Here is a 24,009-nt window from a genome sequence, read left to right on the forward strand (position 1 = left end):
GTCACGAAATCTCAAACCAGACATCTTTTCAGGGCAAATATTCTGGGTTCTTAGGAAATTATTTGGTAGAAATGCAGTGGGAGTAATATTGTAGCTTTAGTTTATTTAGATTGCCATGCCAAAATTTAATGAGATTAAGAATAACTTGTGAAGTTCGGTTAGAATGTAGATTCCTAGTCTTTACTGTAGATTGGTGGTCGGTCCCAGGAATACATATTTTTAACAGTCGCCTCCAAGAGACAGATTCAGATAGTTCAGGAATTTTTCTGGAGCATCAGTATCCCCGAACAGAAAGCATTGCCATTAATAGCCTATGGCAGTTTTTTAAGTGTATTAGCCAGCTCCCAGTGCATTGTGATTTTCTGCAGAGGAGCTGGTCATTGCTTTTTAAGTGCATATGATGCTGATGGAAATACATAGAACTTTAATCACTGTCTCATTAGAAGAGTGCAGTTGACTCTTTGGATTTCCTCATGTGTTATAGCTTTTCCAGAATGCACAGAACCTTATAGGCAATTAACATAATTAAGAAAGGATCTTTTTCTATTTAGCAAAGGAACCTAATGTCAAGCCACCGTATTAGTTTGTTCATAGTGTGTTCAGTATGTTTACTCTTTTGGAAAGTATGGAATCCTAAAAATAAAAACTTTGATCTCATTTCCTGAGAAGGGTGACTTCATTTATACTCTAGTCAAAATGGAAAAATTACATTGTCAGAAAGAGAATAAAAACATTGGAAATGCTCACATTTTGCAATCAACCACCTTAAGTCTTTTGAAAATCAGGTACTTTTTTATTCTGTGAATTGTTATTTAATAACTAGAGTCTGAGGAGGGCAAAGAAAGGGGAGAATGCTTTCTTTTCTAACAGGACACATGTCCATTGGCAAAATCATTTAAGAGTTAAACCTATCTTGGTTATTTTAATTGGAAGTGCATGCCACTTCATGAGAACACTCCACTCCAGGGTCACAAATGACTACACGAGGATCCCCAGCCTCAGGGGAAATTACATAGGAAAATGTGTTTGTGCCTACATGAGTTCACCAGAGTTCTATTGTGCCTCAGCTACTTTGATAACACCATGCATTATTTATAGCAGTTGTCAGAAACCGTTTCCTTTAGTCAATTAGTGTCTAAAAAAGGAGCGGGGAAGGGGGAGCAGGATATTTTCTGAACATTGTAGAAATAATGTACAAAAAAAGCATTCTCTTAATCATATGACATTGTGCTGTCAGAGATTTTCCAAATATAATATGCCCTGCAGACTCTGTTAACTGCATGTTTTGTTTTTATAAATAAGAAAAGAATAATAAGCTACATATTGTCCACTTTGATGCACTGTCAGCCCAAGTATTTATTAAGACTTCCAGCCTCTGTTTTGTGGCAAGTAATTACAAAATATATTGTAATGTATTAGCAATGAAATAGTTTATTTTGAAATAACAGGAGTTGAAAAACTGATTTTACAAATGTTTCCATTGACTAGCTGCTGTATAAGGACTAACCGTTGAAAATATTTTCCAGAAGGCATTACTTTATACTTCTAGGAGAAAAAACATACCTTTGCCTATTCCCACAATAGAAATTTACTATCTAGATTTATGGATTGTATCTTTTTAAGGTCTAGAATAGATTAACGAATACAGGAAAGCATGTCATACATATTGTTAGTAGAAGCACATACTGGTAAACATTTTCTTGGAAGAAGTTTGTTTTAGTTCAGAGTTATTATATGCATATACTTTATGTTCTAAGCATTTATATTATTAAAACCACTCAAATGTAAACCTAATTGTGTACATACAACTGCAGCATTGTTTGCAATAGTGAGAAATTGACATTAACTTAGGTGACTACTAGTAAAGAAATGGACATGTAAAGGAGTAATACTAGCTGTTAAAAAGTATTTATGTTGGTCTATTTATATTGACAAAGAAAGGCCATTAACATATACTGTAGAAAGCAGGCTCGAAACAGTATGCTAAGTATATTTTAATCATATCTGTAAAAATGATAAACTTTGTGTGCATGTGTAGATGTGTGTATGTATATGTGAATTCATAGAAAAAGGACGAGACACACCATACTAATAGTGGTTACCCACAGGATGAGAGGGAGTCTGAGTTGGTAGTAGAGGGGAGGAATTCAGCTGGTTTTTCATTAAAATCCTTCTGTGTGGTTTAAGTTTATTATAGCAAAAATACATTCATTTAGCAATGTCTAAAACCAAAGAAAGAAAAAAAGGGAAAGAAAGAGAAGTTGTGGAGTGAATGGTGGTGATTCATATAAATTACTTGATAGAGATGTCTATTCATCATTTGAACTTTTATTTTACTATCTCTTCCATTATTTAATAATATATATAAGTAATAGCCTTATAATTATAAAACCTATACTTCTCAACACATCAAAAAAAGTAGAGCCATTGTTAAGAGTACAAATTGTTAATTCTTTGACTTTGAAATACTTTAGATTATTATAGTCACTGTGGAGATGTGGAAATCTAGATACGGGGGGAGAAAAAGGTTTTTTAAAATTGAAATAAACAATATTTGGTTCAAATTTTAATTTGCTTCTGAGTCTTTACATTTCTAATATGAGAGTATTTTTTACAGTCCTAATCACACCACATGTTAAGTTTTCATTTTATTTTATTTTATTTTATTTTACATCTCTTTCTGACTGTGAGTTCCATGAGGACATGGCATTTCATGTATGTCTACAAAAGTCTGTGAATGAATGACTCAGAGATTCCAGATCTACATTATCATTTGATGTATATGTAATGGGATTTTAGTTCTTAAATATGTTAGAAATTCAAAGAAATAGAATTGTGAAATAAGAGTGTGGTGAGCAATTTATGTACAGGTTGTATAGATATAAATTTAGTTATCCTGGGGACAATTTATCTTTTTATCCAGTTAGTTTTATGTGTTGACACTTGTAGAATTTTTCAGTGTTTTTTCTTTCTTGTAAGTTAAGCCTTATACTAAAGTGGGCATGAACAAAGTATGCCTCCGTGTTACTACACTGAAAGAACGGTGCATCTGTTCTATGCTTCTGCAATTTTAGGCTTCTGTAAAATACAGTCTGAAGCTCTGGATTATTATATGGTAATTGCAATAATATTAGCAAAATTTTTGTTCAACATCTCAGACCTAGTTAAGTACATGAGTTATATGGAACCTTCCCCAGAGGATGCTTAAGCTACACTGAAGTGAAAATATGAGTTGTCAACACAGGGTCTGCATTTTGTAACTTAAAAAAAGAACCTGCAGGTTAAACTGAGATACTAACATTTTAGTGTTATTAGGGATAAATTTATTTGACACACTGGTATATTATTAAGAGTATGTATGAGATTATTTGTTAAAAAGGTAATCTTTAAGGTCAAATATGTAAATTACTAGAAATATCCAGAGGATTGTAACGTGAAACTGTGAAGTACCTTTGTGCCTTGAGTATTTGCAAAGTTTGTAACAAGGGATATGTTTGGAAAGATAGGAACTTTTACTGATTAAATGGAAAGGAGGAAATGTTCGTGGTGTTGTCAGGAGAAGTTCACTCATTCATTTAATTGGATGCATTCAAGTAATACCAGACTATATTCATAATTGGTTTGATTCATTATATTCTGAAGGATAATTATTTTAGATTTTTTTACCTATAAACATAGACTTTACATACTTTTCTCATAATGATTAATAATTAACACCTTTCAGTGAACCTTCAATAGTAGTAAACCAGGAAAATTTACTGGATTGAGGTTATTATGTTAGATTTTTAAATAAGACATACAGAAATTCAAGATTTATCTGTTAAGATTGAAGCTATTGTACTCAGATGTAGTTGCTAGTAATGCCACATTAAAATTTTAGGAATTCTGGAAAGTGTGACAGCTATGGCTAGTCTCATCCCAATAGAGATATGCTTTTTATTTTGGCTGGTTTTTTTTTTTTTTACTTGTATTTGTCATTTTCTTTTCATGTTCATTCTATAACTTAGCTCAATTAATTGAGTCTGCTCAAATGGAAAACAGGCTTAGGTTAATTATGGAGAAGACCTTAACGACTACGGTTGTGAGAATGATTTCTGCCTCCGAAGGAAAGTCGGAACAGTGGGGCAGAGAGGTGCACATGCAGTGAATTTCACTGTTGGACAGTATGCCGTGTATATATTTCCTGTTTTTTCAAAATGAACTTCATAGTTGTTTTTGTTTTTGCAGTAGTGTTAATAGGGAAGCATAGATGAATTTGCTACCATTCCTCCATCAAGGAAGATCATATTTTAAAAAGGTTTTAGGCAGAGGTACTATTAACCTCATAAGAAGTTAGGTGATACTGTTCAGAAGATACAAAGGTTGAAATTAAAGCTTAAGATTTTGGACCCCAGTTTATATGCTAAATAAAATAGAACTCATTTAAGTCCATATTTATGGTGTTGCATTTGGGAATAAGGATCACACTGTATTGCATCTATTTAGCAGTCATATTTTTTTCATGCTAATTTCACATTGGCAGCTTCTGGTTAGGTCAGTGTACCATTCCTGCAAATTGCCAGGAAAGTGAGATTTATTTCTTCTACCATTTAGTCCTTGAGCACATACCAGCTTCGTTAATTTTGTTGTAGTCTGTGTTCTGAGTGTCTTACCATTTATTATTTTGAAATACTAAGTGATATGGACAGATCAGAAATGGCTACCTAAGGCTAATAAGGTAACTCCTTTGTGTTACACACAGAGTAAATAAAATACTAAATAGGGTAAGTGCCTTCTTTTGAAGCACAATAAAGTAGCATTCACAGTGATATGTCATTATGCTTTCTTGTAGAATAGAAATGATAAAAGACTGCCTGTCTGAATATCATCAAGAAAAATGCAAATTTTCCCTTTGTTTGCCAGAATTGAAGACTGATTTTGTCAGAAATTCTCAGATAATTATTTAAACGTTTTAAATTTGCAAAGCCACATGTAACTTTCAGATTATTCTGCGAATAAAAAGAAAAGATCTTCCACCAAGTGCACAGTTAAGGAGGTGTATAACTACGGTTCTGCGACGTCGTCGCCTCATGCTCTCCTTGCAATGAGTGGAGTTTGATGCTGGTTTCATTCAGTGGTAAAGGTGATGTCGCTGATGTATTAAACTGTGTATCTGCAGTCTAGGTACTGTAACTTGTAGAAGATCCTTATAAAACGAGCAGTCAGATATGCTAAGAAGTATTCACACTTGCCACCATTATCGGTTGTTGGTATAGGCTGGACCAGTTCTGGTGCTGGCTGTTCAGTGGAGAGCCAGCCTCACAGTCGCCTCCTTTCTCTCATAGAGCTTGCCTTTTTGTGGCAGCAGTAGATGATAAGCCGATAGTGAGATCAATACATAATATTATGCCAAATACTGACAAGTGCTATGAAGAAAAATAAAGCAGGGTAAAGGTCTGACCAGTCTGGGCAAGTGTTGAGAGGAACAGAAAGTTGGATACTGTTGATAGTGGGCTGGGAAAGCTTCTAGAAGATACCTTTGCAGTAGGGACTGGGTGAAGGCCTATTTAGGTACAAAGTTGGTGACCTCTATATGCAGTTCAGTGAGCCATGTGATATTTATCTTCTGATAATGTTAAGACTTTTAAATATTTTTATTTTGTCTGATACCGGTATCAAGTTAAAATTTACTTTTAAATCGTCTGCATAGAAGCATCATGTTTTATTTTGTTTTGAGTATAAATACTTATGGGACAATAATCATTTTCCAATTTTAGTACAGTTTAGTTGTAATTCTAATCTTTAGCAATAGGGTGTCACCTAACCACCACTCCTTCGTTTTCCTTCCAAGGACAGACCCCTTGATCAGAGGGAATCTAGACTAACAGAGATATAAAGGAGTGCTTTGACAGATCTTAGATTATTTGTTTGAATTAGTAAACAACCTTCCCTTACTTGGCAACAGCTTGTCACCCTTAGTGCGATGTGTCAGATCAATAGGCCATGTTGACAGGTGCTATGCCATTCCAGAGGCTGTGGGGTTGAAAGTTCTCTTTTATATTAGCCATTTTTCTAAAACCTTAGTCGTTTGCATATCTCCTTCATGACTTTTGCCAATATATTTACTTAGTCTTGTTCTTTAAATTCTTCTCATGAACCTTTAGCCTCTTCCGAAGCAATGGTATCCATGTACTCACAGGGTCGAGGAGCTGGTTTTAGTGTTCTAATGCATCTACGACAATTACGTTGTTTCTGCATGGTTTAAAATCGCCATGGGTGCCTCCAGTTGTGTGCTTACCCCTCCCTGAGAAACTATGATCTCAGCTTTTTGTTATATAGAGTTGAATACTGCTGAAGACTGCATTAACCCATTCAGACCAGTTTTTCCATATAATAAATAATAGCTTGTTACTCTAGTTAGTACCTTAATAAATGGAGAAATGGCTATACAGCCTCCATAAATGCTTAGTTGGTCATTTGTAATCTGAAATCTGTTAATATCTGGGACAAGCCCTGGGCAGAATTAATTTGCTGAAGCAATGCGTTGCTAATCATGGACTTGTTGACACCAATAAGCCTGAGGCAAAAAGTCATGTTTTTGGGCAAGGGGCTTCTTTCTGTCAGGGCAAAGTCAGCTATCTCTTCCAGTTAGATTAAAACTGCTTAGTTAAAAAAAAAAAACCTCAAGTAATTACTCAGTTAACATTCTCAGTATGTAACATTTCAAAATCAAAAGCTTATGAAGAAAGTCCCCAAAATTCTCAGCTGACTACTATGGGATGTAATAGGACTGACTTGCCTATATTTAGTCTAGAAGAACTTCTGAAATGATTAGTAAACATATATGACTAAGAAATTTAACCTTGCTTATAGAAGCCATCCAGTTCTCCAAAATAGAATTTTAGTCTCAGACCATGTAAGATTCTATTTATCCTCTATTGTAGTATGTATGCAACTCTTAAATAGATATTTATACAAATATATCTGCAGTTTAATGCTAATCTATTCTATATCAATTGTTATAAGAGTAATTGCTAGTAATTTCCCATTTTGTTTTTTTACTTTACCTGTGATTCTGTTCTCCAGATTCTTTTCCTTTCTTTCCATCTCCCATATCTTAAAGTAGAAAATAATGTGATTTTTTATTGCACTCAAGGAGAAATTTGTTCTTAGTTCTTGCAGCAGAATATGCTTGTTTGTAGGATTTGTCATGTTTGAGGAACTCTATAGCATTTGGAATATGACCAGTAGATAAAAGAGGGGTTGCTGTTAGGCAGGTTTTAAAATGTTTGATTTTTTTACCAAAAAACTGATAAATTCCCCAGTTATTTGTTGTTGTTCAGGGAAGTTTATTATAATATGTCAAAATATAGGTCAGAAATTTACCTCTTAAACAGTTTACCCATGAGTAAATATTTTACAGTGGAAATACTTCCTTCAATAATTATTTACAAACAACATGTATTTTTAGGGCAAATATGTTTACAAGAATTCTCACAATCTGCATGTTACCTGCACACTTTTAAGCATTGTCTTTGTCAGTGGAACAAAAATCCATTACTAATGGAAGTCATGTTTGGGGAATTCGATATTGATCCAAATCCTATAAAATCTTAATTTACCGAAACACTCAGTTATGAAGATTTCCAGTCTTCTCTGAAATTCTTCTGTTTGGACAAAGAAGAATATTACAAGACAATAATCTGATATAAGCAGTTTAGTAAAATTAATATATAAGACACAATCTGAGTTCATTAACCCTAGTGCTATATCAAGGACTGGAACACACATTACCAGGTGCAACTTGACTAATAATGCATAAATGTCAGTGTCCATTCCAATTGCTCGGTGTCCATGCCTGGCTATCAAATTTTGATTATTATCCTTACCCATAATATTTTATAATTAAATTATATTTTCAACTTACAAGTATTTATAATTCTTTCAATAACACTTTTTGAAGTAAATAGAAATTTTCTGTTACAGAAAATAAAAACCAGAATAGTCATTTGTAAACATTTTAGTTATTAAAGTTTATTTTGTACTCAGGTGGGACTAGGCCTGTAACATAGCAGAAAGGAAAAATAACTCCAGGAATTGATTTTGTAGTTGTATTTAGGTATAACCACCAGACAGTGCAGAGATTTCTAATGGTACTCTTATCTTTCCTCATATTGTTTGAACTCTGTAGGTCATGTTGAAATAATTCCTTGGGGTTGGTGGCATATCCTCATATACATGTTTATTCTTATTCATTTGAATAAAATTTTTTCACTTATCAGACATATTAAAACATCTACTGTTTTCCAGGAACTGGCTTAAAAAAAAAACAGTGATACACCCTGTTAGGGAGTTTATAACCTTGGGGGCAAAAGTACCAGGAGGTACAGAGTACAGAGAATGTTCAGAGTTGGCACAATGTTTTAGCATGTTGGCCCAGGCTTATAGAGAAGGTGATACATGAAGAGCAACTTAAATAAGGAGAAGGGATTCGCCAAGTTGAAGGGTGAGGAAGTTGAACTGGTGTGTGTCAAGCCGAAGGGGGTCAGCATGTAACAAGTCCCATGAGCTCACAACAGCGTGGATATGCCAAGAGGCCTGGGCAGCTCCTGGCAGCTCCCCTCAGTGAGGGAGGATACTAGATGTGCAACCCTGGGAGAGGCCAAAAGGATAAAGTGTGTCAGGTCAAGAGAAGAGGAAAGATTCAAGAAAAAGGGAGTTGTAAATGCTGTTAGAGGTCAAGTAAAGAAAGGACTCGTATGGTCTTTGAATTTGGCTCTTAACGGGAGCTTTGATGACTGTTACTAAGTAATGGGTGCAGAGGTCACAGGATACAGATTCAGAATGAATGGGAGAGGAAGAGGAAAACAGCAGAAAATGGAAAAACAGCACATGGAAATGATGCTTTAGACTTTGTCTGGGAGCGACGGATTAAAAACATGTAGGAGAAGAGGATGCATAGCCAGGCAAGATCCCCTTTGTCCCGCCATGCCACCCCCTCCATTTTGGAGCTACTTTAACACTTTGAGGTCTAAGAGAAAGAATTGTGGGGAAGGCAGGGAAAGTTCATATGTAAAGGGAGTATGAGGGAAAGAAGTTTTGAGAGTGAGAGAGTAGATGTGGAAGTTTAACCATGGGCAGAAGGGAGAACTCCTGGAGACAGAAGAAGAGATAGAGTGCAGAGATGGTGGCAGGAAGGTGAGAGAGAGTTCATGCCTGAGCGCCACTATTTTGACTATGAAATATTTGTGGCATACAAGATTATCTACTGTTACAGTGAGAGGAACATGAAGTTTAGCGAAAGCTGCTGTGTGGAAAGAGAGGGAGCTGTCCTGGACTAGACAGTGGGAGGGCCCAAGGGACACTGGAATACAGGAATTTATAGTATTGATGGGAGTTTGTGTGTTTTCAGGTATGTGTTTGAGTGTGTCCATATGTTGTGTTCATACATGTGTTTATAGGAATGTGTTCATGTGTGTATGTATGTATTTTTGTGCCCTAGAGGTAATTCCAGTCCAGATGTAAAAATCAATCTTCTAATTTACCAAAATTTATGGAGCTCTATTTTCAATCACTATGCTAGGCATGAGGTTTACTGAGATGAGTAAGATTGTTTCTGTCCTTGGGAACATGCAGTCTGATGGGTCAGATAACATAAGGAAATGAAACACTATATAGGGATGCAGAGGTAATTCAGAGGAGGCAGTGTTAATATATGTGTGGGTGGAGATGGAGGAGGTGATATCTTGGAAGCTTCTTGGAGGAAGTGACATCTTATCTGGTTTCTAAAGGAAGTGAAAGTTGAAGGTGAGGCACTTGAAGATTCTAGAGAAAAAGACGAAATTGTTGACCACAGATATGGTACATGCTCAAGGCATGAAGTAGGTGAGAAATTCTTAACACAGAGCAAGGATTCTGGAAGGTGGATGAATCTTTCAGTTTATGACTGACTTAACTATTTTTATAGAACCAGGAGTTAGGACCAGAAAAGTTTTTGAAGATAAGATTTCTTGAGCATTTGTATGAATTGGTTCTTTTTCATCTTTTTCAAAAGTTGTCTTACTACAGTATTTTCCAAACCTAGTATCTGATATCTTTTGAAAAATAAATGTCAAGTATTGACAGCATTATTTCTAAAATAAATTTTTAAAAATTATGTTAGATATCCATGATATCTGCTATAATACATACATATATATATTCTATAACATATGTATTCTGTGTTCTGATTTCCATATAAATGTACCGTGTGCCAACTGATCATTTTTGGCCCTTGAAGAGGTCAGTTTAATCAAACACTACTATACTATGTCATTGCCTATCTGGGGTTTGAAACTTACAGTTGCTAGAGCCTTGTTTCCTTTGTTGGGAACATTCAAAAGGAAAAAAAAAATTAAACTTTTGTTTCTGTAACTAATAAGCATTTTTTGTAAGTTTTTCATTCTGACTGAAAGAGAAAGTAAGTTGTTAAAAGAAAAAATGCCCTGGTATAAGGAGCAGTCTTGTAGTGCCAAGTTAATAGATTGTTAGGCCCCCCCACACCCTTCCCCAGCTTCGTTCATACCTGTGAAGTGCATTGCGCTGCCCAAATCAAATTGCTCACTTAATATTTAATGTTTCTACGATGGAATCATTTTCTCCCTTGAGGTTGACTTCAGATTTGCCAGACACACTGACAACACTGCGCTCCTTATTTTCCCCACATGACCTCAGCTTCTGCTTAAAAAATGTTCGAATAAAGGATGCTTTTGTTCATATCTCGCCTGCCTGTGATATATTGACAAAGTGTCTGCCGGCTGAATGGAATAGTTTTACAGTATGAGTGCTGCTGCTTTCAGTGGAGGGGCAGGACTTGGGCTTTAGAAGGAAGTGAATTGGATAGGTCAGGAGAACGTACCATTTGTAAACACCCCTTTCCTTTTTTATTCACGTGTCAGGACAGCAGGAGCAGGCTGTTCAGTGCCCGTCCCTGCACAGAGCTGGAGAGAAAGCAGCTTGAAAGTCAGCTGCAATTTTTAAACCTTGCTTTTTATTCTCTGATCGTGATATTCAAGTGCTTGGACTTGTCTTAGACGCTGTTTTGAAAGTAACATGGTTTAGTCCACTAACTGCATGTTGGGTAAATTCAAAACCCACATGCTCATCCTCTTGCAGTGGAATAAGTCACATCTGATGGACATTTTCGGTGCTTATAGCATAGTAATGAACGTCTGACAGGCGCGACCTTTCATAAGACAACCCACACTATTGGCTTTCTGCCCAGAATATTGCTGCAACACTCTCTGTGATTGGTTATCTCTCCATCATGCATTGCTTCACAAGGGGAAACGGCCCCCTTTTTTAATAAATCTACGATGGCTGGCTGCAATATGCCTCACTGTAAGTACTGTGCATGTGTGTGTGTGTGTGTGTGTGAGAGAGAGAGAGAGAGAGAGAGAGAGAGAAAGAGAGAGGATTAGAGAGAAGCTGACTTTAATATTACTTAGTCTGGTAGCACATGGCAAGGTTGTGATACTGTAGGACATCAGTGAAGTGCTACTTAGTAAATCTTAACATATCTCTTTTTTCTACAGGTTGGTACTAAGAAGTGCCTTTCCTGACGTCTCTGCTGCTTGGAACCGCTTCTAGAGCAGTCTCTGCTTTTGCCTTGCTTGCTGCCAGCTAGACTGTGACGACAGCACATCCACCCTCCACCTCTAGCCCAGACACCCCCATTTCTACTTATAATCAAGAGAAAAGCTCTAAGTATCTGGCATTGCCCTAGGCTGCTTTAGTTTCAAAAGAAAAGTTTGCTGAAAAAGTAAGATACCTTTTGCCAGGAAATCAAGGAGGAAAAAAAAATCATTTTCTCGATTTTGCTCTAAACTGCTGCATCTGTCTATGCCAAACTAATCAATACCGATTGCACCACCAAACTCCATTGCAAATTCAGCTGTGAGGAGATTCCCTTTCAGACAACTTTGCTGAAAGCAGCTTGGAAATTCGGTGTCAAAGGGTCTGCCACGTTTTCATGCTTGCATTTTGGGCTCCAAATTGGCACTGGGAAGGGGTTACTGAGAGCACAAGGCTGATTCGAGGCCCTTCTTTTAAACGTTCATCTACTTACGATCGTAGTATTTCTCTAAAAACCAAAACTTCTTTGAATTAGCAGTTTCATGCTGTGAGTTTCTAGTGGGAGATCTTTTCCTTGATATTGACAACACAATTTTCCATGTACTTTTAAAGCAGGGAGTGGGGGAAAAGTATTTTGGAGGGGACATTTTCATCATCATTTTACAGTTTTATCAGTTCAGCATTTTTCCTTTTTTGGGGGGGTTGTTGCTGTTTTTTGGGGGGGGTTGGGTTTGTTGGTTTCACTGAAAAATTTAACTACCTGTAAAATCTAAAAATGGCTGTTAGTGTCACACCAATTCGGGACACAAAATGGCTAACACTGGAAGTATGTAGAGAGTTCCAAAGGGGGACTTGCTCACGGCCAGACACGGAATGTAAATTTGCACATCCTTCGAAAAGCTGCCAAGTTGAAAATGGACGAGTAATCGCCTGCTTTGATTCATTGAAAGTGAGTAAATGCTCTATTATTTTAAGGATATGCAATAATTGAATAAAGAGGTTATGGGCTTTCAACCCACTGAGTTTGGAATTATGGGTTGTTTTGTTAATAGTTTAGTTATAAGCTATGTTTTTATTGATGATGTTGGGGTGGGGGACTTTAATAAGAAGCAACGGAACCAAGTCTGGCCAAACTTTGTTTGCTATGAATAACTTTATCAGTCCTTTAATGCTATGATTTTTTTTTTTCTAGAGCAGAAAGTGGCAGTGCACTTTTTGCTTAATAATAGCAAAGTCAGCATCTATAGGAATAAAAGATGTAGATACATGTGTTTGTTAGCATATGCATAGATTATATACAAGGCCACGGCAATAGCTGAATGAAGATGATTTATTTTTGCTTGTTTGTAAAAGTGCTATATGGTTGTATAAGACTAGCAGATTTTAAGTCAGTTAAACTTGGATAGGCTTTATTAATATTTTGATATTATGGATTTCCTTTATATTGTATGAGCACATTATTTTAAGGCCAGAAGCAATGTATTTTATAGAAAATATAACTAGAAATAAGGTTCTGAACTGCTGCTACAGTACCCTGAGGAGTAAACTTTGTTGAATGTGAGTTTTATAAATAAAGAGAAACTCTTGGGTACTATTACTAATTGGATTTTTTAAGCTTCTAAAATTCTAATGTGAAGTACCTTTGCAGTTTATTTTCTGACTTTTTTGAATTTGTAACAGTCTCAGGTGGAAGTGGGAAAAGTTAGCTTTAGTGGGCATCACAGTACTAAGAGATTCACTTAAGTATATCTTGACATTTAAAAGTGTCATTTTTTGACACAAAAATTTTCATATTTCAAGTTTGAAAATGGGTCTTTTAAAAGGTAGTATATATGTCTTTATTTTGACATGCAAGGTCAAGACTAGAATTGTGAAGATTCCTGGGTACTCTACCGACTTGTTTTAATTAAATTGCCTTTGAATAGTAATATGCTGGTGTAATTCACTCTGAGCCTTTGAGGAGGGGTATCACTACCATTTCTACATGTATAGAGAGGTAAAAGACTCACAGGTCCATTTTGTCTTTTGCAAAAATAAATAGCGCTGTAATAATAATTTCTTTAGTTATGTAAAAGTGAGTTAACTGAAACAGTTACCTCACAAGTTAACTTATAACTCATCTCCATGCTCTGAGTTACTTATGAGTGAACTGTTTCAGCTAATTGCTGTTTAGTTCAGTTTGGGCTTCTCACTTTGCTAAAGTTTTTGCCAGAGACTCAAGGATATTGCCTTCAGATTAAGATGTAAAAAGGAGGTATCAACAGCAACAAAGGTATCTTAACAATGTTTGATTATTCTTAATGCTATAGCCCTAAAGATCCATGAGCAAAACTAAAAAATTATCACCGGGCCCTTTTCTTTCCTTTGGAAGGCCTTGATGAAGGGCACATGGTTGTACCTTTGTGTATGTGTATTCCTTTATTCCTGCCGACAGAATTGAGGTATAATTAGAGACTAGGACCCATAAAATGAGGGGCAAAGGGCTAATTACACTTTTCGATAACCAGCTGTGTCCATAAGTAACCCTGTTTTAACCCAATTACTAGTAAATCCAATTTTTAATCCCACAGACAGTTGATGGTACTTTCATAGCTGCAAAATGAAGGACATTAAACTTGGCTGTGACATTGAGTGGTTTCACAGAAGACCTGCCTCCACAGCATTTGGAAACATTGTGAAACATTAAAATTCAGTTGCTGTTTTTCCATCTCAAAATATTTTTTTAGCTGCTGCTCACTCGTGGACACAGAACAGGCCCCTTTTGAGTAAAGCACTAGCATTACTTAATGACATGCTATGTGGTTAACAAGATTCAACTGCCACTTCAAGAGCTTTTTTTTTAATAACAAATAATTTCAAGATTTAAAATTTTCTTATGAAGTCATTATAACAGCTAATCAATGCAAATTTTGTTAATGTTCTTTGTCTTTCTAAGAGAAATGGAAATTTAATTTACAGTGCCTAAAACTTGGCAAAGTATTTTGATTTGAATAAGAGGAAGAAATAAACAAATTCATTTATGCTGGAGCTTCATACTCAGAATAGCTCCTTAAATGTTACTGAAATAGCTGGGTTAAGAATTAATTTTTAAAAAATTGAATATATAATACATATGTTTAAAAAATATTTCTTATGTATTTATATGTATTTATAATTACCCCATTATGTGATTCTTACTCTGGTATTTAGAACCCTACCTTTTAGATAGTAGGCTTCCTGTGTTCAATTTTGTGGCTAAAATAGATCAAAAACATATTTTAAAACAGTTAAAGTAACTCTGTGACTCATGCTTGAAGTTCTGAAATTTGGGAGCATTATGAGGTTTCCATGCCAGTAAACCGCTAGATCATTTGTATTGTCTGAGAGAGTAAACGGAAGGAATTTAGAAAACTTGTAATATCCTGACTTCTTTAATAAAATGTGTTCTATGTATTGCTACACTCCGTAGTCCAGCCTTTTATGAGTTCTTGAGCCATGAGATGGAGGTAGCCTGTGTAATCTACTATTTTTAGCAAGTTAGGAAAGCAAACCAAATACTCTCTGAGAGGACCCTATGAAATGGCTGTCCCCTTCAGCTGTGCTGGTGCAGACTTTGGCCAGGCTCCCAGGTGACTTAGGTTTATAGAAGACTTCTCCTTAGAAGAGAATTCATTTGATTAAAAACAGAAGTCGAACAGTTTAAGGAAGTATTTATGTAAAAGAAATCAATCAGCATATTACTAAAGGAAATAGGAAGAAAATTAGCTGATAGTATTTTAGTTGCATATATTGGTGATTTTGAAGTTTAAATAATTAACTTAGATATTCACTGTGTGAAAACAAAGAAGTATGTTGCTAAGTAAAGTGAGAATACATGGTAATGAATTTGTGTATATTAAGTATTGGAAATAAAATAATTCAAAAGAGCAAAATCTGTTATAGCTATTTTATAAATTAAACAACTATTTTAAGCACTTAGTTCTGCTTTTACACTTGCAGTTTTAATTTACCACAGTCTAAGAGTAGATTCAAATTGAGAATTAAATTGTTTACAAACTATAGATTTGATGTTCTGGTAACTTCAGAAGTCCAAACATGTGTAAAGGGACATTATTTTACACTGGAGAGGATTTTCTTTTTTATGGTTTGTGAAAGGGGCACTGAAAGAGAAAAAAATTAGAAGTATCAACAATGCAAGCTGCCGTTAAATATTCTTTAGAAGTGATGGTTCAAATATTAGTTAATTCCAAGTTACCTGTTTTGTTCAGTAACAGTCTTTCAGCTGTAATTTAGGTAGTTGATATAAACAAAGCCTACAGATTGTGTTTTAATGTGCTGCCAAGTTATTTGTATTGCCAAAAAATAAGCTTTTGCTATGTGCTCAGCAAAAATAGAGTTGTTTATTGAATTCTTCCTTTTCAAATATCCATTCATCTTTCAGTTGGTGGGGGAGGAGGATATAATCTTTATGGATACTATCTATTTTCCAAAAATCTAACAAAAATCTTTTTACCTTTGAAAACTTTAGTGACATGCTGTCTTACCAAAATTAGGCAATTTTAAGACAATTAAGCACTTATTTGACTATTATACATGCTGTGTATACAGGTAGCACAGCTGATCAAATTTGTCATAGGAACATCAGAGATCAGATTCCACTGCAAAGTGGCATGGGCTCAAGGGTATTGAGTGAGCTCATTAAAAGTGCCTCTGAAGGCCTTGCCTAATATACAGAAGTACTGAAGTCAGCTAGAAGACACACAAATATGTAAACATCCAGGTAAATAAGCCACTAGAAAACTTAAAGTCAGTAAGGCAAATCAGATCTCTTAGATGGTCACATAGGTAGAAGGTGGCATAAGTGGACATTATAAAGTGGTCCCAAAGGTGTTTACAGTTTAATTTAGAAAAGCCTGCATTGCTAACACAGTGAATCTTAAAGTGTCGGTTGCCTGTGTGGTGGTTGCTCTATGTCTCTAGCATAGGCTTTTCATGACATCTCTTAGACCAGTTCAACTGATGATCGTAACAAGATGATATCTGCAAATTTCAGACTGAACATCTAATTTTGAATTAAAACTTTGATCTGGTAGATTAATTGAAGTAACTCTTAACCAAGAGTTTTGTTGTTATTGTTTTGTTTTTCTGCTGATGGCATTACCCATGTGATATTAGAACTTTGACAGATTATTTTATTATATTTACTGGTAGCTCTTTAGGTAACAGTGTCTTTCAGTGACAGGTTAACCCACGTCTTCCTGTTTACCACCAGTGATTTAGGGTATGAAGTAACTGGTGACTTGTGTAGCAATGTGTATCATGTAAAAGTTCAAACTCTGTTCCCTAAGCAGAAACTCCACAACTTTGCAAAGAATACCCAGTGAATGTTCTGTGATGTCATCAACTCTGACATGAACCTTTCCTTAATGAAGTTGTCAATAGCTGCAACTACTTCAGTAATACTTAAAACTTTATTTGCTTATCTATTTATATTCTTATAATTAGAAATTTTTTAGAAAAATATTTTTAAGTGAGTAAGGATTTTTAAACTTTGGGGCAAGTTTCAAGCCACATTTTGAATTATGCTACCTATGGCACTAATTCTAGGACTGGTTATTTTGTTTCCTTCTATAAAATCATGGTCCACCACTTCTGTTTTTCTCATTAAACCTTGCTTCCATTTGTGAGTGTGACCAACTAAAAACAATATAAACCTAAAGCAATGTGGCACTTACAATTGAGTTCAAACTTTTATTGTAATTCAGACTTCTAAACTATGCAAAATTCTGATTCTATGACTAGCTTCAAAACAATTCGATGTATAGGGCTGCTACTAATTTAATAGAGTCCGTGCAGTTTGGGGCAAATCTTCTATTCAGAAAGCATACAACATACGCCCAATTTACACAAGAGGCGAGAAATTGAATGTTTCTCAGACTCAGCTCAGACACCTAGGGACCTAGTTTGGGAAAGCTTATCCTGTCATTTTCCTTGCCAGTGATAAGTAGAGGATTTCAGCTATCAACATCTCTATAATCTTTTACCTTTCATGCTGAGCAGTGTCTCTGCCTTCCCACAGATTTAGACAAAGCTTCTTATTTTCTAACAAAGAGATCCTATTGAGGAAATTTTGAGACTTTTTTTAAATGGTAGTAGAAACACATTCCTCCTTACTTTAAGATAGGGAGCAGTTTTCTGTGTAAATGGGCCAAAAACTATGACAGTGGAAGTGGATAACTGAATAGATGGTCTTTAATTTAGCACTAAAGATAGTTATTAAAATACAGAAACTTCAGTAAATGCAACTGGAAAGGCTTGTTAGAAATACTTCTTTGAACTATAATAGATCATTAGAATGGTGATTTCTTTGTGAAATTCACTATAAATGAGAAGTTCTAGTGAGAATGTCTTATTGTAATATTCACTTATAACTAACAACTGCAGTTTTTATCTAATACTATATTTTTATGCAAATAACAAATGTGCATCATCTATAACATTATTCATACTCTGCATATTTTTTGTAAGATTTTCACTTCGAGATAAAGTTTGATTTGTTGTTAGAGAGAAAGCTTTCTATAAGGACTTGTGTTTTGAAAAGTACTGATAGTTCTAACCCCTTATACTTTATGATTTGATTAAAAGGCTATCTCCTGGATGCTTTTGGGTCTTTGACCTCTATTCTCTTTTGTTATCTCTGGGTTCTTTCCAGCTCTTTTTGTTTTTTTTTTCAGAACTGTTGGTTTGGATGCCCCTTACCTATCTCTCTGGAGTCACACAGAAATGATTTAGGTATTTTGTCTTTAATAAATTACATTTGGTATTGAGTTAACAGAGACACCTCCCCTCCCTAGCAGCATGTGGCATAAACAAATTAAGGGCTTATATTCAGTCAGTTTTCCAGGCCTATATGATAATGTCACAGTTACCAGAACTCAGGTTTCTTCACTCTTAGTTCCTGAGGCGCACATGGCTTCCAATTTAAGGATTATTCAAAATTGCAGTATGGCCACTGCAGCACCAGCCATCATATCTGTATTCCAGGAAGCAGAAAAAGGCAAGGGCAAAAGAGATCACAGCAAACTCCACTTAGTGTTTTTTTTAACAAAGGTCCTCTAAGCTTCACCCAGTGATCTATCCTGGTCTCACTGGCTGATTTTGGTAGCAAAGATGGCTTGGAACTGTTGTCTTTTAGCTGTTGCCTTGATTGAGATCAGGCCTCTGGGTAGGTAAGGTAGAAGGGGAGAATACATATTAAGGAGGGCAGTCATGGGGATGGGAGAGTTATTTTGTTTTCCCCAAAAAACTTTCAGAGTGAAACAACTCTCCCTGAAAAGCACTGGGGATAGGAGTGAAGGGGAGACTACTTTAAGAGAAATTTATGTTGTCTTGGCAAACCTGTCATCACTTTTCTGTCCTGGTTAACCAGAGTTGTCCTTTTTTTTTCTCCTTTTAAATTTTACGATCTGTTTAGTCAGTGAAACCTGACATATGACAAATGGATTTATTTTTACTTACATAGAAAAAGAAAATCGTTCCATTTTCTATTTTTCCTATTGCCATTGCATATTTACATACAGTTACATATTTATAGCTGGAATATAACAGGAATGCATATCATAAAAACAGGTCTCAAATGATTTTATTTGACAAAAGAAATCTGTAGTTACTCTAACATCTATTTCTGCTGCTTCTATAGATTAACATTATTTTTATTTTCTCTGTAAGAAATAAAATAAAATGAGTTAGTATATTGAAAATTAGTATATGCTGGTCAGTATTTTCAGTGTTATTTTTTTCATTTTTTATTTTTATTTTATTTTCTGTTCAGAAAATCTCTGAGTTACTGATATTACTACCACTTTACAGATGACCAGGTGAAGTATAGAGAAGTTAGGTGATATGTACAAGGTCATTCAACCAGTAAAATGTGAACTCCATGCCTGTTAACCAGATTTCATAGCCTGTACTTTAATCACTTTCCTGTAAAACATTGCTTAATTTACATATCTATATCCTAAGGATTCGATAGAGGAAACACCTGAACAGCACTGTTTAAGAATAAAAATTAATGTTTAGGGTAGATTTACAGCACAGGGCCTAATCCATTGTATATTCAAAAGTAATGATACTGTAAGTGAACAAGTGAATCGACAGGTGAACACAAGATTGCAGCAAAAATGTCTCCAACCTTCAGAAATTATATATCTTAAATAAATTGCCACATAGGAAAAGGTTTTTAAATTAATCATCTTAAATGAATAGTCACTGTATAAACTGTATATCTGCCCCCACCCCATCTATAAAAAACCCATATTCCAAAGTTTTAATTGTTTAAAAACATTTTCTCACAAAAGCAATGTGGTTAAGTCATCAGGCCAACTCTGGGAATCCGAAGTAACCCATAGGATGCTCGAGTTACAGTCCAGTACAGATAGTACCCTGGAAACTCTGGTTATTAATTAAGCCCAGGAGGTTCCACAGAAGCATTATGAGTACCATCTTATCATACATCTTAAGTACTAGTGCGTCATTGATTCTAACTGCTTTTGTCAAGCTGTTTTCTGTGAAAAAGATGTATTTAAAGTTTCAGTTTGGAGCTCCAGAAATTCATCTGGGCTTAGTGCAGGGGAGGTGGTCTTTCCCAAATTCCTGGCATACATTCTACAAGCCAGTGCAAGAGGTTTCTCCAGTTCTGTGTTTAGGCTGCCTCTTCCTGCAGCTGGCTTCCAGCAAGGCAGAGGTTTGGAATCAGTAGGGACTAAAAGCATGGTATGGGGTGAGGGGCTGTAGTTCAAAGCCTCCTCAGGGTGGGAGGATGTCATTGTCAGTCAGTCTGTCTTCAAGTAACCTCTTCTTTTTTTCTAAGGACTTGAGGGGCTTCCTTTTGTAATGTACAGCTTCGTGGTCCTCAGTCTGCTCCACTGTGGTACTTAGTATTAGTGAACAGCTTCTTCCCATTCTGTTTCCCTTCTGAAATTTTCCAAAGTATGACTGTTGTTTTGGTACTGTTGCTCTCCAGTTACTAGTAGCAATGGGGAATAGGTGGATAGTTAAAATATCAAGCTAATTTTTGTTTGTTTCCTGGCCATTTTATTACAGGATATAGTTAAGGGATCAGCAATAAAGAACCAGATGTGAGAAGAAAGACATTAAGGACAAATGGGGTAGGGATTACACAATTCAGGGAGTATAACTTAAATACCTCCAATGCCAAAACTTTGGGAAGGCAGATATTTAAAAATGCAGTCTTCAAGGGACTAATTGCTAACAGGGACAGCAATATGTTAGGTGGTGGTGGCCGAGTCTGGAGGGGATGCTTCTCCACAGCAACTGGAAGGTTGGTGGAAAAGTAATTTTCCAGAGGGAGAGAGAAATGTCTCTGGTGGTTTATCTTTTCTTATTTCTGTCCCTTTGCCAACTGTTAAATCTGAGACCGAAAGTGGGAAGAGAAGAACTAGAGGGATGGCTCAAAGAGTTCCTATAGCTCCAAGCTGCCACATTGGGTGGCTGTCCCTGGATTATCATTGATCAGTTGGGAATCACCTGCATTTCAACCCCAGGTCCCAATTTTAGGTCCAGAAGGAGTCCTCTGAAGCTATTTTATTTTATGCAACAATATTTGTATTTTAATTTCTGTTACTGTTAGGTTGAGACACACAATTTTTGAGTTCCAACACTCTGTTTTCTCAAGACTCCATATGACTCCGGGCATCTTCAGTTAGAATTTATTTCTCTGCATAAAATTCAGACTTGGTCTGTAGGCTTCTGGATTTCAGAATCACTTATACTTCTGTCCAGGCTGTTCTCAAATAAGCCAAGAAGCATCTGCTGTTAATAGTTGACAGTAAATTACACAAAGTAAAACATGCAAAATTAAAGTTAGAAAAGCTGGGAAGCTTTTCTATCATTTTCAATTTTCTGCACAAGCGTGGACATAATCAGTATTTAGGATCTGCTTGTGACAGATAAATTACATCTGTAATTCATTCTTTTCCATGTTACTGCATTCAGACAGTAATTTGCTTTCAGATATCTTTGCTCATCTAATATTCTAAAATCGTTTCATAGACTGAAAATAAGTCTAGTAACATTTCCCAATCCCAGGAAGCTTTTATATCTAAAGAGTGTTAGTTTACCAAATAGGCCAAATTAAAAAAAAAAAAAAAAGTTTTAGAGAAAAACAGAGCCAAATTTACTGTGCCCAAAATAAGATTCCTCTTTGGTAGATGACATTGCTTTTCATAAAACAATTCTCCTTTAAAAAAGGCAACCAATAAATGAAACATGAAGAAAGAGAGAACTAAGGAATTCATTATATAAAGAATCCTATTAAGAAAGATCTGTGTTCTGAATGAACAATCTTTCTTCACATTATCTCATATCTCTTCATGGCTAAGTGGAAACTAATGAAATCTAAATCTAGCCATGAGAAAAGATTATCATCATGATTTTATTTATTGAACTTTTTTTTCACTATTATGAACTTTTGCTGCAAGACATTGCCTTCCATGAATCATAGTGGAGTAATGAATTGAAAACAAATGTCCACATAAGAAAACCCAATATATTAAAATAGAAAAAACAAAAACTCAGATGATCTAAGGAGTCATCATCCATATTACAAGCTTTTCCATGGTGAAATCTATTTAAGTAGCTCCCCTAAAGCATTTAAACTGTGATTAACATACAGTTGCTTAACACGTAACATACCTATAGCACGTTAAGTAACATAGGAGAAGTGCAAATCATTCCTATTTTTTTAAATATTTATTAGCTACTTCCAGATTCTGTATTTTCCACTAATGGTAAGTAATGCTGAGGGAGAGATTTTCACTAGAAACAGTTATTTTTATCCTGAAAGTTTAAGAATTTAAAGAAATGGTAGACCAAAGTATATGCTCCTTCTGCATTTGAATTAAAGGAAAAGAATTCATTCTTCTTTCCCCTTTCATCATTGATTCCCTACTACGTGCCAGACACTGTGATAGGCAGCAGTGCTGCAAAAGGTGGAAGACAAACAGATGTTTTGGTTGTTGATAGACTTGTGGTTACTGTAAATTTTGATCTTCTGAGGACAGTGAAGATTAAATTGATCAAAGAATAATAAAACATTGTTTTAACTCTTCTGCTCTTCAGTTATAAAGTGTCCCAGCAGAACACAAATTCACCCACATAAGACATGAGTAGGCATTACATGTCCTTGTGTGTGTCGAGGAGGTGTCTTACAAAAAACACTGGAAACCATTAGGTAGTCCGTGTAGGAAGAACACATGAATTTCATTTAGGTTAATGTGTGCTGCGGGAGAAACTGTTTGCATTCATCAGAATGGGTTTACTAAACCCCTGATGTTTATGTGTTAAGAAATTTATACCAGGTGCATCATTATATTCCATAATTTAGCAAGATAAACCTGAGTCAGATTGATTTTAGGGAACACAGGTAGAAATGGTTATTCTTACTCCCCTGATTTGATCATCACTATTTATAATATGAAATAATAAAGCCCCAGAATCATTAAATAGCCTATGTGAGGTTGCAGTCAGAATGTAGTTGAACTAGGATTCAGTACAACCCTGTCTTGAGAGCCTGTGCAACCTTCACTCTAAGTTTAACTTGTTTAAGCTAGCAATATTATGAAGCACTGCGCAGTGGTCATTTATAATAAGATTAGGGAGGGATATGCTTAAAAACCTTTTGTAAATCTTTGTTAAGTTGTATTACATGGAACTAAAATCGAGATGAAATAATTCACCTACCTCTTTGGTCATGATTCATGTTAAATGCTTCCCACTGTATGTCACACTTATGTGTTTATGATAACTATTCATGGTATATCTTAAAATTAACTATGAATAAAATTGTAGCAGTTACATTTAATTATTTGTATATCTGTGTCATACTTAATAACACTGAAATATTTAGATAGAGTGAGGAAGTTTTTTCACATGAATACCTTAATTTAGAAAGCACACATCCTTTTTAAGACATTAGCATTGTATGTAATTGAAATAAAAATAACTTATTCTTCCTTAAATCTAGGAATCATAAATGTCATTTGTTCACAATATGGCCAAAAGGACATGTTTGGTCCCAGAAAAACATGGGATCAAGAATGTGACATTCTTGGGCTTAGTGGGTATTTAGTAAATATCAGTTTAAATTGTAATCCTGGACATTTGAGATGTATCTTAAATACTAGTGTGCATTTATAAGATTTAAAGTGCTCCATGGGAAATACGAAATTATTCCCACAGAGAAATCCATGTGGATGAATGATAGCTTGGAGAAAAGGAAACAGAAAACCTTTAACATCAATAGCTTGTGTTACAAGAATACTTTCCTTAAATGATTAGAACTCAATGTCTTTGGCCATTTTCTTGAAAGTATCAGGATAGTCAAACAGCCAGCTAGAAATATTTTTAACAAATTATCTC

The 24,009-nt window shown here is 35.3% G+C and overlaps 1 protein-coding gene across 22 annotated transcripts in view; it reads left to right on the top strand.

Annotated features, from left to right (window-relative positions):
• MBNL1 (muscleblind like splicing regulator 1) overlaps positions 1–24,009 on the top strand; it is a 202,393-nt gene that overhangs the window by 39,429 nt on the left and 138,955 nt on the right. For 10 of the 22 annotated variants that reach the window (XR_005028586.2, XR_005028587.2, XM_036904167.2 and 7 more), the window contains exon 2: positions 11,553–12,541. The exons of 9 other annotated variants lie outside the window; for them this stretch is intronic. Coding sequence is in view for 9 of the 13 variants with exons in the window: in XM_036904167.2 (XP_036760062.1) it covers positions 12,368–12,541 (174 nt within the window). In the remaining 4 variants the exon portion in view is untranslated. Of the gene's footprint in view, positions 1–10,412; positions 11,359–11,552; positions 12,542–24,009 lie in introns of those variants that run through there. 3 more of the 22 variants (XM_057499347.1, XM_057499335.1, XM_036904166.2) reach the window with 2 other exon arrangements.

Source organism: Manis pentadactyla, chromosome 1 (genome assembly GCF_030020395.1).
Source record: "Manis pentadactyla isolate mManPen7 chromosome 1, mManPen7.hap1, whole genome shotgun sequence".
In the NCBI taxonomy this organism is placed as follows: domain Eukaryota; kingdom Metazoa; phylum Chordata; class Mammalia; order Pholidota; family Manidae; genus Manis; species Manis pentadactyla.